The sequence below is a fragment of the Callithrix jacchus genome, chromosome 13, assembly GCF_049354715.1.
Source record: "Callithrix jacchus isolate 240 chromosome 13, calJac240_pri, whole genome shotgun sequence".
NCBI lineage: Eukaryota > Metazoa > Chordata > Mammalia > Primates > Cebidae > Callithrix > Callithrix jacchus.
Window position 1 is genome coordinate 63,981,638 of NC_133514.1, and position 20,527 is coordinate 64,002,164.

General features: G+C 35.8%; 1 protein-coding gene across 5 annotated transcripts in view; it reads right to left on the reverse strand.

The window, feature by feature from the left end:
• The window catches only part of ROCK1 (Rho associated coiled-coil containing protein kinase 1), a 173,224-nt gene that overhangs the window by 69,249 nt on the left and 83,448 nt on the right, over positions 1-20,527 (reverse strand). For 3 of the 5 annotated variants that reach the window (XR_013525785.1, XM_035270699.3, XM_035270697.3), the window contains 4 exons: positions 13,927-14,086; positions 9,417-9,477; positions 5,332-5,420; positions 1,375-1,423 (listed from right to left, as the gene is read on the reverse strand). Coding sequence is in view for 4 of the 5 variants with exons in the window: in XM_035270699.3 (XP_035126590.3) it covers positions 1,375-1,423; positions 5,332-5,420; positions 9,417-9,477; positions 13,927-14,086 (359 nt within the window). In the remaining variant the exon portion in view is untranslated. The remainder of the gene's footprint in view (positions 1-1,374; positions 1,424-5,331; positions 5,421-9,416; positions 9,478-13,926; positions 14,087-20,527) is intronic. The other 2 variants (XM_078347849.1, XM_035270698.3) reach the window with 1 other exon arrangement.

Sequence of the window (20,527 nt, forward strand, 5' to 3'; positions counted from 1 at the left end):
CTCAGTCTTTGCTGTTAAGAGTGAGGCTACCTTTTTTCTGTGGTGTTTGGCTGAAAATGGCAGTGACAGTGTAAGTTTTCTGACTTGCTAGTCTGCTCCTTTCTTGGACTTTAGGCCTACGGAAATTAGCATTTTTTGGAGCTCTGTCTGTGACTGTTGATATTTCAAGGTTGCTGGCTTCTCTGGCATCCTGTCTAGGATACATGCAGCAAAAAGAAAACCCTGAAGATTCATTCATGTGTTGTTTCTCAGAATGCAAGTAACCCAGGCTGGTTTGCCTTCTTTCCACCTTTCAAAATCTTTTTGTTTGTTTTATATTAAATGTCTACGGTTTTTAGCTGTACTTACTGGGAGGAATAGGGAAAAGGTACTTTTACTTCATCTTTCTAGAAGTGGGACTATTTTAATTTCATAGCTCAAATTTCCCTGCCTATTTCTAATTTGGAAAAATGAGTAACTTAAATCTAGCACATCTGAATTTTATCTGTGTTTCAGAAATTAAATATAAGTGGAAGATATGCAAAAAATGATTCCTTAAACATCCAGAGTCAAATATAAACTGCTAAGGCTAAGTACAAAGGCACGTTTTAAATCAAATGCTATCTCAGTCTTCACAGATGATTATGGATATCCAAAGTTACACATGAAAGCAAGCAAGCCACTGAAAGATACCATTCTATAAGGGAAGAAAATATTAACACAGCATAAAAACTATCAGAGATTAAATCTAAAAAGGACAAAGAAAATAATATATTAGGATTAGACTACAGAGAGTGTATTTCTTTTCATGGGACCCATAGACACAGTAGAAAGATACTTAGAAGTTGACTAAGAGGAATGGAAATATATTACATATTTGCAAACAAACATGAATTATGAATGCTTGTTATGTTTTCTCGGTAAAAAAAAAATTTTGGTAGGTAACCATGGAAAAGATGAACGTTCTAAAATCAATATATTTTCCATTTGACTACATGAGATTATGTCAGTGTCAATCCTTTTAAAATATTTTAAATTGTATTTCTCTCCTTTCCTTATTTGTCTGTCTCTTTCCAATATACTTGGAGATTCAATTTCTGATTTCTTGCTTCCCTGGCTCCTTTCTTACATTTCAACCATGGAGAACCACTGAACTGAAATTTACATACTAAAATTTCAATACGACTGTAGAATAAAATTATACAAAGGAAACTGAAGTATAATAGAATCTGTACCACTTGAACCTGCAGTTCCAAGGTGAGGCTTTCATCACAATTCTCTGGCTCTGTTTTGTGTTTCAAACTATAGAATTCAAATATAATTTTCTCAGGAAACAAAACAATTTGAAAGAGGGATCTCAAAAAGGAAACTTCTGATTAGAAAACAAAAAAGTACCTCTTCATCCAATTCTTTCATTATCTTGTCTAGTTTTATGTTTGAGGTTCTGTAAAAACAAAAAATACAGATTAGAAATATATTTATTTCTTATTGCCCAGTGTTGAATACTCACATTTCTTATTTTTCCAGTTAACTAGAGTTTTGTATCCTATTTTGGTGCCATGGATCTCTCTGGCAGTCAAGTGAAGCCTATCGCTCTTTTTTCAAAATAATATTTTTTAAAGCACAAAAATTACATATGATTAAAAGAAGCCAATTAGGCCAGGTGCAGTGGCTCTTGCCTATAATCCCAGCACTTTGGGAGGCCAAGGCAGGTGGATCACCTGAAGTCAGCAGTTCAAGACCAGCTTGACCAACATGGTGAAACCCCATCTCTACTAAGAAAAAAAAAAAAAAAAAGGGCTAGGCACAGTGGCTCACACATGTAATCCCAGCACTTTTGAGAAGCTGAGGCGGCAAATCACAAGGTTAGGGGATCACGACCATCCTGGCCAACATGGTAAATCCCTGTCTCTACTAAAAATACAAAAATCAGCTGGGCATGGTGGCACGCACCTGTAGTCCCAGATACTCAGGAGGCTGAGGCAGAAGAATCGCTCAAACCCGGGAGGTGGAGGCTGCAGTGAGCCAAGATCGTGCCACTGCACTCCAGCCTGGCAACAGAGTGAGACTCCATCTTGAGGGTGAAAAAAATTAGCCAGGCATGGTGGTAGGTGCCTGTAATCCCAGCTATTTGGGAAGCTGAGGCAAGAGTTGCTAGAACCCAAGAGGCAGAGGTTGCAGTGAGCAGAGATCACACCACTGCACTCCAGCCTGAGCAGCAGAATGAGACTTCATCTCAAAAAAAATAAAAAGAAGTCAATTATATTGAAATATAGTAATAAACTTTTTAAAAATAAGTATAATTCAGTAGTATATGTGCTTCCTTATTACTATATTAAATCACAAGATCTAGCAGCAGCAATTAGAAAGTAGTGATCACAAATGATATTTAAAGATAGCTGTAACAACCATAAGAAAACAGCTATAATTTCTATCGGTAATAAAATGAACAACTACTGGTAATAACTGAATTGCTGCCTATGCTCAGAATTGAAACAAGAGCTAAAATTAAGTTATAAGTTAGAGAAAACATTCACCTTTTCTCATCCAAGTTTAAGGACTTCAAATTTTATCCATTTAAGAACTCTTTGGGGGAGGTCTATGGATCTCAGGTTAAGGATCCCTAAACCCCCTCATGCAATACTTGCCACTACACAAAAATTAGTCATTTATCTTTTAATACAAGATAAAATAAATGAAGAGAAAGGCAGCATACATCAAATCAGTTAAGGGAAGGTACATTTGGCAACACTCAAAGTGTATTATCTTCATTACAATTTGCTTTCTTTGGATCAAAATGTAATTCTGAGCTTCAAAACCTATATATGCAACATTTTCACAAGGACATCTCATCAAATACCTCATTTAGCACTCCAAAATGGAACCTACTCCTTGTTTCACATTCCCACCCCAATACCAATTTGCTTCTCCTCTAGAGTCCCCAAGTAATGAGATCACCTAGGAATCATCCTTGACTCATCTTCCCTCACTCCCATTTAGCTGAATAAAGTGCAAAGTGCTGCTAATTAACTAGGAGGTTCTTTTGAAACAGCAAATTTAATATATATTCTTTACTTCTCAGTTTAATGACTTTTTATATTCTTCCATCATACTTAAATTCCAAATTTCTTAGTCAAAATAATAATAATAAAATAAAATAAAATAAAAAAGAATCCTCCCCAACCAGACCTTGACACCCTTCCCATTCTCATCTCAAGCTTTTCCTTCCCTCAAATCTTACTGTCCAGTCAAGGTTTCTTACCTCACGGCCTTCACAGATACTCACCTCCTGAACCCTAACACTTCCTTCCATTCTCCTAATAATTTCCATTGAATCTTTTGATTTTAGCTTAGTCTGGTCTCTGACAAAATAGTACAGGCATCTCCTGATGTATTTCTGATATTCCTGTATAATTTTATTCTCTCCCCAGTTAACACATACCACACTTCTTGATAACTGTTTCTTCTTGCTAAATTACAGGATCCTTGTGGAGAGGGGCCATGTCTTGATTTATTCAGTACTATATTGCTGACAAGCGCATTATTTGACACTTTAACTGAAATTTTTGTTGAATAAATGAATGTAACTAAAATGATTTAAATACAGAAAATTTGATTTAAATCAGTCTGAACTCAATCTATATGTGGTGGTGAACATCTAGATAATACCTGTTTCTAGCTACACCATATATTCCAACCAAATTCTTTTAGCTAAATACATTTGGGAAATGGAAAGAAATCAAGTACTATAGCATAGCATGGGTGAGTAAGAGAAGTAGAGCAGGGAAAGCCAAACTTTAAAAAACAGAAAGCTAAATTTTCATAAAATAGAAGGTTCAAACAAAGCTACAGTGTATATCTTTCAGATAAAATGTACCATATATTTACACTCTCAAAAAAAGAAATGCAAGTAAATATTACTCCACAATCCCTGGCACTAGGTTTTTATTTTAAAAACTACGAATTCCATATATAAGTTTTAAAAGTTTCATCTCAATTTTATTTCCTTGAGGTGATATATTTTCATATGATTATGAGCCACTTCGGCCATTCTTATTACTTCCTCAAATTGATCCCCAATCGCCACTACCACTTTTTCACTTGCCTTTAAATTTTGTTTAAAATATTATTTTGGATGAAGGGACTGCTCAACATTTATATAAAAGTATCTACCCAGTTCGTCCCCTTATTTACATATTTCATACTTAGTAATTGTTTCCAAATCCTGTGATCAGTTAATTATTTGCTTATATTCAAATGCTTTTCTAAAAGAAGCTTGGATTATACACTTAAACATATAATCTATTAGGAATGGTTAAAAGTGAGAATTTTACTTGTTTCACCCCAAACCCCCACCACCTGCTCTGTCACAAAATTACCAGTGTTCCCAATTATATTTTTTGAATACTTTTCATCTTACCTCTGCATTTCATTTATTCAATACTATTCACTAAAAATATAATTATAAAAAATTATTGCTTAAAATTGATAAGTAATTCAGCATTCTGCTACGTTATTTAAATTAATCTTGAGCATAACTCAAAGATATTTTTTCTGTGGGTCTAATGCCAATAACATGCTAAAATTAGACCAACAGAAAAAAGATACTGAGTTATTGCTCTAGAGAACCACAGTGGAAACTAGAATGGCAACATCAAAAATTCAGTATATTTTAATCAACAACATTTTACATTTAAAAAAGCATCTTATTTAATGTAAACTGATTTCCCTTTTATTTATTTTTCATTTTGAGACAGAGATTTCCCTTGTATTTATTTTTCATTTTGGGACAGACTCTTGCTCTCTCACCCAGGCTGGAATGCAGTGGCGCTATCTCCGCTCCCTGCAACCTCTGCTTCCCAGGATTAAGCAATTCTCATGCCTCAGCCTCCCAAGCAGCAAGGACTACAAGTGCACACCACCAGGCCCAGCTAATTTTTTGTATTTTCAGTAGAGATGGGGTTTCACTATGTTGGCCTGGCTGGTCTTGAACTCCAGCCTCAAGTGATCAACCATACGTAGGCTAATTTGCCCTTTTAGTTAGCTAATTATGTAAGGAGAAAAAAGCAGTAAGTCAGGCAACTAAATGAATCAGCATTATAGGTTTTTAAGAATACAGACTCCCAGGAACAAATGTACTTTAAATATTCTGAAGAAAATACATCTATAACTAATGCCAACATAAATACTACTTCTCAATTCTAGCCCAGACACATCATAAATGTATTATCAGTAGTAATCTTTATATCCTCATTTTCTAACTACTTTCAAATGTTTGCAGAATGTACGCTTTCAAGTAAGTATTTGCTATATAAAATCTTTAATATTAAAAACTTAAAAGTATATTCTCACCTGCACTTCTGCTCCATTTCATCTTTTAACTGCATTTCGTTATGCAGCTGTTCTTCCAGCTTATAGATTGTTTTTTGCAAACTTTCCTGCTTTAAGAAAAAAAACAAAAACTCATTCTACTAAGAATACTTAGAGACATTTAAAATACCAAGCTTATGTTAGTATTTTAAACCTTTTTAGAAAATAATTTAGTTTAATCTTACCTCTTTTCTATCTCAAATTTTTCATTATTAATTTAACAAACATTTTCTTAACATCTACTAAATGTAAGGCTATTAGAAATATAAAAATTAGGGCTGGGCATGGTGGCTCACGCCGGTAATCCCAGCACTTTGAGGCTGAGGCGGGTGGATCATGAGGTCAAGAGATCGAGACCATCCTAGTCAACATGGTGAAACCCCATCTCTATTAAAAATACAAAAAATTAGCTTGGCATGGTGGTGCATGCCTGTAATCCCAGCTACTCAGGAGGCTGAGGCAGGAGAATTGCCTGAACCCAGGAGGCGGAGGTTGCAGTGAGCCGAGATCGTGCCATTGCACTTCCGCCTGGGTAACAAGAGCGAAACTCGGTCTCAAATAAAAAAAAAGAAATATAAAAATTAAAAAGATTTGATTCCTGTTCTCATGAAGCAAATAGTTACATAGTGAGGCAACGTGAAATTAGAAGAGCAAAAAGAACCTACAATGTCCCAAAGACATATACACAAAATATTACAATAGAATATGGTAAATAATAATAAAATTATCTACAGAGTATTCCAAAGGAGAGAGAAGAGGTCACTTCTAATTCTGCCAGAAATATATAATCCTTGAGGTGAGGTCTAAAAGATAAGAGGAATTAATAATCTGATAAAGCAAAGAAGGTGGTACAAGGAAAGCATTTTAGCTAGAATGAACAATAAGCCCAAAAATAGAAAAGCAGAAGAAAATATGATACATTGGGAAATGGAAAGAAATCAAGTACTATAGCATAGCACAGAATGTAACAGGAAAAACAATACACATTAAACCTAAGAAGGTAAGTAAGCACAAATTGGAGTTGGGGACTTTAACCTAAAAGCATTTTAAATGAGAAATGGCATAATACTGGTATCTCAGAAACATCACTATAATAATAATAAGGTGAATGAACAGCTTAGAGGGCAGTGAAATTCTAAGAAGAGCAATCAGTTAAAAAGCTATCAAAATAGGCCGGGCACGGTGGCTCATGCCAATAATCCCAGCAGTTTGGGAGGCCAAGGTCAGGAGTTCGAGACCCGCCTGGCCAAATGGCAAAATGCCGTCTCTACTAAAAATACAAAAATTAGCCAGGCATGATAGTGGACACCTGTAAGTGCAGCTACTCAGGAGGCTGAAGCAGAAGAAGCTTGAACGCAGGAAACAGAGGTTGCAGTGAGCCAAGATTGTGCACACTATATTCCAGCCTGGGTGACAAGAGTGAGACTCTGTCTCAAAAAAAAAAAGCTATCAAAACAGTTCAGACAAGAGAACATGGATCTGATAAAAGGCAGAGGCATTAGGAATGAAGAGGAGGTAATGGATAAAGGTATCAATTAGAACGCATAGTGTATGACCAAACCAACTGGAAGGTAGAACAGATATAATACCTTTATGAAAAACAGTCAACATACTGCTAGGGAGGGTATAGGTATAGGAACAGGAAACAGTGAGTTTAGCTCTGGCTTAGCTTGATTTGATATGTCTGGGTATACAGAAGAAAGAGAAAGAGCTCAATGAGCAAGGGACACGAATGAGATTACCCACAGAGAAAGAGCAGAGAGCCAAGATCAGAACTTTGGGAAATGTTTAGTAATCAAAAATGAGCACAGGAGGAAGATCTCACAAAGAGGATTGAAAAATAAAGAAAATTTAAAAATATAGGAGGTAAAAAAGAGGGAAACAATACGAACATAAAAGAGTTATAAAAGCTTGAAGTTCCAAAGAAGAGGAAAGTAATAAGTGTCAAATACAGAAAAGAAGAAAAATAAGATATGAGCTGAAAATCGTGTATTGTATTTGGCAATTGTAAAGTTGTTCATTAGTATCTCTGCTAAAAGGTTTTCAAGGAAAATCAGTTGATTTTGTACTTAGTTCTACATTAAAATAATTAGTATTTTCCCCCTGTGATATTATCAGAGCAAAAGATAAAGGTAGCAACTACTGACAAATTCATTGCAGTCACTACTGAACAAACTCAGCCCAAAGAAAACATTAATCCCTTGAATATTTTTGAAGTCTGAAAGCACTTCTAATTCTACAGTCAAGTAATACAGTGAAAGCTGAGTTACACCAACTCATTATTACCTAGATCAAAGATTTTTAAGCCCTTGTGAACTATACATAACTTGCCAAACAGCTCTACTGGGAGTAAAATTTAAGAGAAAGATGAACTTAACACCGAACAGGTACTCATATAGTTCTTTCATCTTTTCTCACTTTCCCTTTCCACTGCACATTCTCTTATATTTAAGAGTAAATACATCAAGGAGAAAAAAAAAGAATCATTATTAACTTTTTTTAAATGGCTACTACCTCCTCCTCCCCCTATTAAAATATGTAGGCTTGCGACATCTCTGTGTCAAAAAAAAAAAAAAAAAGGTGTAGGCTATAGTACACAAACAGTTCAAAGAATGCTCTAAGAATGGATACATAATTATTCTGGATATTAAAAAAAAAATCCTATTAACCCAAAGGACCTTCTGAAATGTAAGCAAAATTTTGTTTTACCTCTGTCTCAGAACATGACCTATACAAACAACAGAAAGAACTCAATTAAAATTTCATTTCTAGAGTAATTTACCTCTCAGTGGACAAATTAAAATGATGCTGACCATACTGGTTAGCATCCATTTCCCCCATTCCCTCCTAACCTTGAAAATCCATCCTCTGCTCTTCTTTGCCTTAAAATCTACAGAGTGCATTGCCTGTATTACTCTGTAGCCCTATGATTTTAAGGTTGGTTTAAACCCACAGGAGACACCAGAAGGAATCTGAAGGTAAAAAAAAAAAGAAATACTCATTCTCCCTACACCCTTTGTGCTTTACTGTAGTTTTTGCAAGGTTCTATGTTCTATATTCTTCTTCTATGATGTCAGGCTTTCTCTGAGCTATGGTAATAAGATTTTCTCTCTTTGCTCCTTCAGTATAGGGGCAATGGCTTTCCACTCTTGTTCATACATGGGTGCTTTAGTACCCTTCACTGCTTCCCTCTACTGATGTTAACAGCATGTTAATTATCCCTTCATTAAACTCTTCACTTAAATGCACAAAATATGGTGTGTGTGTATACATGTATGTATATATATAAATATATGTATATATACACACACATATATGTGTATACACAAACATACACACACACACACACACACAGTGGAATATTAGCCTCAAACACGAAGGAAATTCTAATAGATACCACAACATGGATGAACCTTGAAGACATTATGCTACATGAAATAAGCCAGTCACATAAAGATAAATATTGTATGATTCCATTTATATGAGGTACCTACAATAATCAAATTCATTGAGACAGAAAGTAGAATAGTGGTTACCAGGACCTGGAGGGAGGGTGAAATGAGGAGTTACTGTTTAATTGGTATAGACTTTTAGTTTGGGATGATGAAAAGGTTATAGAGATGGATGACAGTGATGGCTGCACAACTATGTGAAGGTGCTTAATGCCACTGAATTACACACTTAAAAATGATTAAAATGGTAAATTTCATGTTATGTGTATTTACCATATACATAAAACACTCTGTTTAAATCTTTTGAACATATATCTGTTTGCCTGTCCCTTAATGATACACTGATATATCATATCATAGTTCCTGATTCCAAAGATTAAAAAAGATGACCACATTAATCTGTGTAGCAATTTAGTTTACTAATGGCCTCCAAATATATTATTCCATTTGATATTCTAGCAAAAAAATCAGACTGGAAAGGAGATGGGAGATAAAAGTGCCATAAAAATCTAGCTAACTACAGCTTCACAAACAATATGTAAGTTTACTATCATATGCACAAATATCCACAAAACAATTCTAAAATTATTTTCTTAATATTAAGAAAATACCTACCAAGCTTTTATCTGCATTGGAGCTAGTTCTGTTATCATTAGGATTTGCTGAAGATAAGTATCTGAGAAAAAGAAAAGTTTCAAAAGAAAACAAGAAACTCTTTAATATCCCATAAAAACCAATAACAAATACTACATGCCTATTTTATGTTCAATGTTACATAGCTTTATTTTTAAAAATTAAGTATAGGTTTATAAACATAATTCAAAAATGATACATATATTAAATAAAACACCCAGTTAGGACTAAAAATAGTAGCAGCCTGTAAACATCTGACTTAATATTCCTGCAGCAAAACATAAGAAGAATATTCATATCAAGTAGGATAAATAAAAACCAGAAAGAGTCTCAAGTTAATTCAGATTAGGCTTTTTGGTCATAACATAAGAGCAAATTATGAAAGGTTTTCCACAAAACAACTAAAAAACATTAAACTTTTGGAGCTTTTTGTATATAACAACTGGGAGTAAAAAACTGCTGACTTCTGCAGACGTATGCACAACCACCTCTCTTGCACCCCACTATCCTTCAGCAAAGCATAATTCTGCCTCTTTGGGTCAAAAAAGTTTCTGCCTAAGTGGGTAAAATAACAGAACCAAAGTTTAGGTGATGTCCTGCTAATCTTTTGGCCTTGTAGACTCCCGGCCTTGTAGAGTTAAATTCAGTGTAAACTTAGAATTGCATATAAATAAAGCTATTAGTGAACTAATTTAGAGTCTGTTTTAGATGTCTCACAAGATTCTCAAATAATCTAAATAGATCGTATATGTAAACAATTTTCTAAGCTATCAAATGATATAAAGGTAAGGTACTTGTGCTACCAGTGTTGCTACTATCACCACCATGCTACAATTACCACAAACATTACTTTTGTCACCACCACTAGTCAGCACCCTAATTAACAAGTAGAGTTCTTGCAAAAGGAGATAAAATAGCTATAGTATACTTCAAAGCTATTGAAGGCATGTGTTAACACACCAGATATTAATAAATAGTATTCCAAAAGAAAAGTTTAATTTTAAAATTAAGTGAACAGAAGATAATCAAGTATCCATTAAGTATCAATAAACATAGACAGTATAATGGTGCTATAAAAGAAACAGCTAGAAATATGCTACTTCCTAGGTTTTCCTTGAAAAATTATTCAGATCAAATGGAGATTCAAATAACTATATGACAATAATAGGGGCTATGTAGCAGGTTTATAGAGGAAAAGTCCTATATAACAAATGACAAATTCTCTATGTAGTGCAATTTAATTTCATTGACTATTAAGTATCTCAAATTTTAATGTGAGTTCTGCTTATGCAATATAAATAAGGCATATAGCAATGCCAGTGAAATCTAAATTAGATGAGACTGTTTCATCTCTAAGATATTTTCTAAACTTAACATGCTTAACTGAGACTAACATTTTAATCTTATGCAAAATTAGTAATATAAGGTTGAACACAGTGAGAAAAATGTAAGGACATCACTTGTATACATCCATTAATTCTTCCACCCTTCTGTCTTTTTGCTATCAAGGTCCTTCTGCATAGTATATTGGTGCTTTTACAAAGAATCTGTCACTTAGGCAACTTTTTATGAAATAGGAGTTATATTAGGAATATAGCTTAGACTATTTTAAAAATCATGTTTAATTCAGCTACAATTAAGCAATAATGATTTCTGCCCTTGGTATTAAAAGTATATTTGGATTTTAGGGATAAGAATTTAAGAGGTTTTCTATTTTACATCTGTATATTCAAAATTATACTTACGTATTATAATATGGCTAATCAATATTTGGCTTGGGCCAGATGCAGTGGCTCACACCTGTAATCCCAGCACTTTGGGAGGCCAAGGTGGGTGGATCACTTGAGGCCAGGAGTTCAGGACCAGCCTGGCCAACAGCCTGGCCAACATGGTGAAACCCCATCTCTAACAAAAATACAAAGATTAGCCAGGCGTGGTGATGCGCACCTGTAATCCCAGCTACTTAGAGGCTGAACTACAAGAATCACTTGAACCCAGGAGGAGGAGATTGCAGAAAGTGGAGATCACACCACTGCACTCCAGCCTCAGCAACAGAGAGAGACTCTGTCTTTAAAAAAAAAAAAAAATATATATATATATATATATATATATATATATATATATATAGTTGTTGGTTCTTTCTTTATTAAGAGCAACCATACTTTGCCTGCTCATATAGCAAGTGATTACTTTAAAAACATTACATATATTTGCCAATAAGGCTGTGACGTTAAGAACACAGTGTAATTTCTACTTTTAAGAAACTTAAAATTAGTTTGGGCTATAAAACATGAATACAAAGAAAAACCAGAGAACATAATCAAGTGCATGATAATGTAGGAGAAACAGTATAACAAATGTCTATTTAACTCAAGATTACCCTTCGTACAGAGAAACCTAAATAAAGTGATTAAATGCTAGATTCTACTCCAGAAAATACAAAAACATTGGGGGTTGTTTATATCAATAACTTGAGTGTTTCAGAAACCAAGTCAAAGAATAATTGATAAAAATACAAAAAGTTAAAGAATACTTCAGCAAAAACCACCCTGAAGCTCTTCTGTGTATATGTATGTTAATATAAAATAGTTAAATATTATACTCATGGAGTGTTAGGGAAGGAAAAAAAAAAAAACGATGAAGTGCCAGCTACCTTGTTGATGATGCAACAAAAAGTATTAAGTACCGTCTTACAGTGGATTACCAGAGAAGTTTCAAAAAGCTGGACTAAATTGTGTTTTTAGAAGTTTTCTAAGCTTAACCTGAATGGCTCTTATACTAAAATGACAAGACCCTTCAGTTTAAAATAAGATTAGTTATAATGACCTCAAATTTAATAATATATTCCAAGTAAATCAGTTACCTGCTACCATTCCAAATTTGATTTGATTAGAAGTACATATTTTTGAGGTAATTAAAAGTAGACTTAACTTTCCCAGTAAGTGTTATCATATTGTTCAATGCATTATACTGGTATAGCACTTTGTTTAGATTATTTCTTTGAGACAGAGTCTCACTCTGTTGCCCAGGCTAGAGTGCAGTGGCATGATCATGGCTCACTGCAACCTCCACAGCCCCTGCGTTCAAGCAATTCTCCTGCCTCAGTCTCCCAAGTAGCTGAAATTATAGCTAGATTATTGTGCCACCATGCCCAGCTAATCTTTGTATTTTTAGTAGAGATGGGATTTCACAACACTGGCCAGGCAGGTCACGAACTCTTGACCTCAAGTGACCTGCCTGCCTTGGCCTCCCAAACAGTTGGGATTACAGGTGTGAGCCACTATGCCCAGTCAAGATTTTTACTATGTAGTTCTTATCAACCTACATTGTACAATTTATCCATTTCTCACCAAGACAGGAGCATCTCAAGAGAAGGTACGTATCTTATTCAGCCTTCTCCATGCAATTTGGTGCTTAGTACATAACTGACAAACAATAAGTTATCAAAGTTATCTGTGGAATAAATGAATGCTCAGCACACTAAAATAATGTTAGATGTTTAACTTAAATCTCAAGTACATTAGAGTAAAGCTAACATGAACTCACACTAATGGTAATAATAGTTAACACTGAGTGCTTACACCATGCAAAGAACTGTTCTAAGTGCTGTGCTGTTTTAATTTATTTAACCCTTACAACAAGCCTGTAAGTAGGCAAGTAGTATTATTTTTATTATCATCATCTCTATTTTTGAGGAAACAGAGGCATAAAAGGCCAAAGTTATTTGTCTAAGGTCACAGTAGAGGGAGGTAATATTACATGTTATACACATGGTCAATTTCCTGAGTTTGGGGAGGAGTCACTTAATTTTTAAGGAGCTAAAAATTGATAGCATCAATATGGTGATGATAATGCTAAAAAAGTCTACATGTTGGCCAGTGACAGTGGCTCACGCCTGAAGTCATAGCACTTGGGAGGCCGGGTCAGGCATATCACGAGGTCAGGAGTTTGAGACCAGCCTGGCCAACATGGGGAAACCCCATTTCTACTAAAAATACAAAAATTAGCCATGTGTGGTGGTAGGCGCCTATAATCCCAGCTACTTTGGAGGCTGAGGAAGGAGAATTGCTTGAACTTGGGAGGTGGAGGTTGCAGTGAGCAAAGATCATGCCACTACACTTCAGGCTGGGTGACAAAGCAAGACTCTGTCACAAGGGAAAAAAAAAAGTTTACACATTGTTTCAAAATGTATTATAAACTATAAGTCTACAGATCAAAATATCAGTATTTACAGCATCTTTTGACCTATTAATTGTAACTTGAAGATACACAATATAGCATTTAGCAAAAAATTTTTAAAAACCAATGTCGTGAACATGGATGAGTCCAAAAGAAATTAAATATGAAATACTGGAAATATCATGCACCATTGAAAAATTATATAATAAGGTATATCTTTATATACCATTAAATCTACTTTAAAAATGATTTTTAGATATTCCTAAGAACAAAATCAGCATTTACTCCTACAATCACTGTTTGGCATACTTACCTACGACTGCTATAATATGTAAATCCTACAAAAGGTAGTTGATTGCCAACAAAAGCTTTAGGAATAGGGAATGTTTCTTCTTCTCCTTTATCTTCTTCCAAGTCATCAAAATTACTAGTATCAATGTCACTACTTAAATCAGGTACAACTGGTGCTACAGCTAAAAACGAAAACAAAATTAGTTGTTCATTTCAAATTTAAAATACAAGTAAAGTGAGGCAGATTCCATACGAGCTACTGATGGCTTCTCTCTTGTAAAAGCTTACAAACCACAAATTCCACCTGGGTTGAATCGTATTATACTAAGCTTTACCAGGATTTAAAAAATCAACTAATAATTGATCTTTATATAATTTTATGCAACAATTATCTTCAAAGTCACCTATAATTATCTATACCTTGGATTTAACTTGAATATTAAAAATTAAGTTTTACTAAGGTTTGTTTTAGAATGTACCAAGGTATAAAATACACAAAAGCATTTGGGACCACAGAAAAGACTTTCAGAAACTAAAGCATAACAAACTATACTTGAAAAACTTGTTTAGTTTTAAACATAGTATTTTTTAAAATTAATCTGCTTTATAGTAACCAGAACTTACGGTTACTTCTTAGCTTCCTGGACATAATAATTTGGTACTGAAATATTTTTACTCACTCTGAATCTGGATGATCAATACTTCTCTCTCCAACCCCAATATCTCCATAAGGTTAAGCCACAGGAGCAATGGATTTGGAATTGTATTTTCAGACTAGCTACCTCTAGAATCAAGTGGCTAAGACAAATGCAGTGAGGTATATATGATATCACTATTAATAAAAAAGGGCAGCAATACAAAAAATGGACATAACATCTTCAAGAATTATAAATTTGATGTGGACCAAATCTTATATAAACTTAATAATATAAACCATATGAGGCAATGTTTAAATATTCAGAATATAGGAAAAAATACCATATATAACTAATACTACTGACATCTATTTTTGGAACTTGAATGTTACAAAGGGTATATCTAAGAATTCTAATATAAAATTTAAAGAAAATTTAGTTTTTAGCTTAAATATACTGGAGTATATTAAAACATCCCTGAATTATGATCATCAAAATATGAAAACATTATTTTAGGTACAATAATCTCACGTTCTTTTAGAGAAAATGAATCACTTTACTTTAAAATCATCGGGGTATTTCAGGCAAGAAATACCTATTGTTATGCCATCTGAGACAGAGTAAACTAATACTCAGGGAATGAAACAACACATTTAGCCCAGTGAAGCTGTAACAGTAACACAAGAGTGAGATTAGGACTTTTCCACCATTCACTTTCCTTAATGGCCAAGAGAACTGCCTGACTAGACAATGTTAGCTTTCTAATAACTTCCTTATTTGTAAAATGAGGGGAGAACACCAAATAGTTGCTGCCTGTTGGGAAATACATAAGTTAATTAAGGTCTTGGCAAAAATTTCATGTTAAAAGAGTGATCTCAATCAAAGACACCTTTGCCTGTTGGAGAGCATTCAGCAATGTCTGGGTACATATTTTTGGTCGTCATTAATGGGAAAAAAGGTGATACTAGTACATAATGAGTAGAGTCATGGGATGCCACTAAACATCCTTAATGTGGGCCGGGCGCAGTGGCTCAAGCCTGTAATCCCAGCACTTTGGGAGGTCGACGCGGGTGGATCACGAGGTCAAGAGATTGAGATCATCCTGGTCAACATGGTGAAACCCAGTCTCTACTAAAAATACAAAAAATTAGCTGGGCATGGTGGCGCGTGCCTGTAATCCCAGCTACTCAGGAGGCTGAGGCAGGAGAATTACCTGAACCCAGCAGGTGGAGGTTGCGGTGAGCTGAGATCACACCATTGCACTCCCGCCTGGGTAACAAAAGCGAAACTCCGTCTCAAAAAATAAAAAAATAAACATCCTTAATGTTTAGAATAATCCCCACAAAAAGAGTTATCTAGTCAACTGCTGGGGCTCAGAAAACCTGCTTTAAAATTATATCATAATGATTTTAAAGAGAAGCAGAGTAAGTGTGCTGCATTTTCTCTTGCTGTTTTTGATGGATCTACTCTTTTTATAAATGACACTATTTCATAGTAGTTCTAAAATGACAAAGTCTTATCTGTTTAAATTCTGAGATACAAGTGGGAAAAATATTGGAAGAGTTATAAAAGTAATTATTTCTGCTTCTAAATTAAGATGCTTCGGCTTTTCATAATACCATATAATCACTTCAGAACTAATAAGGATAAAGATTACTGAATAAACATCAGCATACAAGATATTTAATTTGTTTTAAAATTTTGCTTTCATTAAATAACTGTTAATCCAGGAATCGTATTCCATAAAAAAGAATCAAGCAGCTGTTGTCAAAAACTGCAGAGTAGAGAACTCTACTCAATGCTTCACATCTCCACTGAAGCAACCACTGACCTGGCAAAAACTATCAGAGCAACTTTCTGAGAACTCTGGAATCTAATAAAAAATTAATAACAAACAAGCAGTGTTTAATAAGAAAGAGGCTAGGAAAATTTGGCATTTAAGGAAATCTCTGTCACTGGCTAAGATAACAAAATGGAGATTTCAGTGAATACACATGACAAGAAATACAGACTGTGCAAAAATAGTTTGGAAAAGGCACTAAACAAATGAATGACTGCAGCCCACAACAAGCAACAACAGCAAGTCCTGCGGGAAAGAGGAAGAATCTGATTTCCAGAGTTACAACACTGTAATATACACAATGTTTCTCTTAGAAGGATGTAGCTGTTTTGGCCTGGCACGGTGGCTCAAGCCTGTAATCCCAGCACTTTGGGAGGCCTAGGCGGGTGGATCACGAGGTCAAGAGATGGAGACCATCCTGATCAACATGGTGAAACCCTGTCTCTACTAAAAATACAAAAAATTAGCTGGGCATGGTGGTGCGTGCCTGTAATCCCAGCTACTCAGGAGGCTGAGGCAGGAGAATTGCCTGAACCCAGGAGGCGGAGGTTGCGGTGAGCCGAGGTCACGCTATTGCACTCCAGCCTGGGTAACAAGAGCGAAACTCCGTCTCAAAAACAAAGAAAAAAAGAAGGATGTAGCTGTTTTAAAACAATGTCCAGTTTATGACAAAAAATTACAATGCATGTAAAGAAACAAGAAAGTATAGGCCATTCACAGGGAATATAGAAAATTATAGAAACCATCACTGAGGAAACCAAGACATTAACATTATACTTACTCAACAAAATCTTAAACGCTCTTAAATATGTTCAAAAAGTGAACGAACATTATGGGCAAAGTATCAGGAAGATGATGTTTTAACGAAGAAAAAACATCATGAAAGAGATCGAAAATAGAACCAAATAGAAACTCTAGCACTAAAAAGTATAATAGCTGAAGTTAAAATTTCACTAGAAAGCTTCAACAGCAGATCTGAATAGGCAGAGGAAAAAAAAACAGTGAACTTGAAGACAGGACAACTGAAATTATCAAGTGTGAGGAACAGAAAGAAAAAGAATGAAAAAGTAAACAGAGGCTAAGGAAACTGTGGGACACCATCAATCAGACCAGCACATAACATTATGAGAGTTTCAGAAGGAGAGAAAGGGGCAGAAAGACTATTTGAAGAAATAATGGCCAAGCCTTTCCAAATCTGATAAAATATATAAATCTATACATCCAAGAAGATGAATACTAGCTCTGAAAAACTCCAAGAACTCCACATGAAGACACATCATAATCACATGCCATAATCAACCTGTCTTAACTCAAAGCCACATGAAGAAAAAAAAGAATATCAGTAAACAAAAAGGTAATTGTAAACAAAAGCAGGATTTGTATGCTACTCAAAGTAAACTGATATCAATTCAGACTAGATTATTATCAATTTAGGATGTTAGGTGTAACTTCATGTTAACTAGTAAGAAAATGACTAAAAAAAATACAGAAAAGGAAAAGAAGAAGGAATTAAAATAGCATACTGGGGGGAGGTAAGACTAAACACAAAAGAAAGCAATTATCTATTAGCTGAGGACCAAAAAGAAAATATATGACATATAGAAAACAAACAGGAAGATGGCAGAAGTCTTTTCTTATCAGTATTCACTTTACATTTAAATGGATTAAATTCACCAATTAAAAGGCTGAAATGGGCAGAATACAATAAAAAATGATTCAACTATATGCTGTCTGTAGAGACTCATCTTAGATCCATAGACATAGGCTAAAAGGTTACTTGAGGCCAGGCACAGTGGGTCACACCTGAAATCCCAGCACTTTGGGAGGCTGAGGCGGGCGGATCACAAGGTCAAGAGATCGAGACTATCCTGGCCAACAGGGTGAAACCTTGTCTCTACTAAAAATACAAAAATTAGCCGGGCGTGGTGGCATGTGCCTGTGGTCCCAGCTACTTGGGAGGCTGAGGTGGAAGACTCACTAGAACCTAGGAGGCGGAGGTTGCAGTGAGCAGAGATTGCACCACTGCACTCCAGCCTGGCGACAGAGCAAGACTCCGTCTCAAAAAAAGAAAAAAAAAGGGTTACTTGACCTGCATCTACAGGTTAAAAGTAACAGAGGGAAAAAAAATATTCCATGCAAAAGGGAGCTAAAGTGGTTACATTAATATCAGACAAATAGAATTTAAATAAAAAAACTGTCACAAGGCAAAGAAGGACACTGCATATTAATTATATTGATATTAAGGCTCTATCCATTAAGAAAATATAATGATTATAAAAATGCATGCATCTAACACAGCCCCAAAATTTAACCAAAAATAGACATGAATGCAGGGAGAAACAGTTCTATATGGTTTTATAGCTTGTCCCTACAAATGTCATGTTGAAAAGTAATCCCCAATGTTGGGGGAGGGGCCTGATAGGATGTGACTGGATCACAAAAGAGGATTTCTCAGGAATGGTTTAGCACCATCCTGTTGGTACTGTCCTCAAGACAGAAAATGAGTTATTGCGGAGAATGATCCAAGATGGCCGATCGCTAACATCTCGGGATTGCAGCTCCCAGAGAAAGCTCAGAGAACGAGAGGACGCCACACTTTTAGACAAATTTTGGTCGCTCACGGAGCAGAAGATTCCCAGTGGAGGAGCTCCATGGGTCGCCAGCGTGACTCTTGTGACTGGTGCAGTGGTTTTGCCGGCACCTCAGTGCAGCAGCTCTCGGTGCAGAGTAAATGGGAATGGTTCCCCTTCTGACTGAGGTTTGGAGAAGCCACACGGGTCGCCAGTGCGACTCTTGTGGCCAGCGCAGCGGTTTCGCCGGCACCTCAGCACAGCAGCTCTCGGTGCAGAGTACACGGGACGGGTTCCCCTTCTGACTGAGGTTTGGAGGAGCCACACGGGTCGCCAGTGTGACTCTTGTGGCCGGTGCAGCGGTTGTGCTCGCACCTCGGCGCGGCAGCTCTTGGTGCAGAGTAAACGGGACCGGTTCCCCTTCTGACTGATGTTTGCAGCTCCGGGAAGGCAGAGTTGCCTATTACGGACTCAAGAAGGAACCCAGACTGGAGATTCCCGGGCAGAAAAGCACCAACAGTCTTAACATCGCTGTTTTGGCTGGTGCAGTGGGTTGCTCATATTTCAGCCCTGGGAATTAACAACTTGGACGTCCACTCAAGAGACCTAATCTGAAAGTTGGTAATTACAAAGACGACAGGTGGATAAATTTACAATGATGGGAAGAAACCAGCGTAGAAAGGCTGAGAATACTCAAAATCAGAATGCCTCTCCCTCTAAAGAGGATCACAGTTCCTCATCAACAAGGGAACAAGACTTGATGGAGAACGAGCGCATCCCATTAACAGAATCAGGCTTCAGAAGATGGATAATAAGAAACTTCTGTGAGTTAAAAGAACATGTTGTAGCCCAATGTAAAGAAACTAAGAACTTTGAAAAAAGGTTTGATGAAATCCTATTGAGATAGACAACTTAGAGAGGAATATAAGTGAATTAATGGAACTGAAGAATACAATACAGGAACTCCAACAAGTATGCACAGGTTTAAACACTCGAATTGTTCAAGCAGAAGAAAGGATATCAGAGGTCGAAGTCCAACTTAATGAAATAAAACGAGAAGACAAGATTAGAGATAAAAGGATAAAAAGGAATGAGCAAAGTCTCCAAGAAATGTGGGACTACGTGAAAAGACCAAATTTACATTTGATAGGTGTACCTGAATGTGACGGAGAGAATGAATCCAAGCTGGAAAATATTCTTCAGGATATTATTCAGGAAAATTTTCCTAAACTAGCAAAGCAGGACAATATTCAACCCCAGGTAATACAGAGAACACCACAAAGATATTCCTCAAGAAGAGCAACCCCCAAGTCACATAATCGTTAGATTCACCAGCGTTGAAACGAAGGAGAAATTACTAAGGGCAGCCAGAGAGAAAGGTCAGGTTAATTACAAAGGGAAGCCTATCAGACTTACAGCAGATCTCTCAGCAGAAACTCTACAAGCCAGAAGAGAGTGGGGGCCAATATTCAACATCCTTAAAGAACAGAACTTTCAGCCCAGAATTTCATATCCAGCCAAACTAAGCTTCACAACTGAAGGAAAAATAAAATCTTTTATGAACAAGCAAGTACGCAG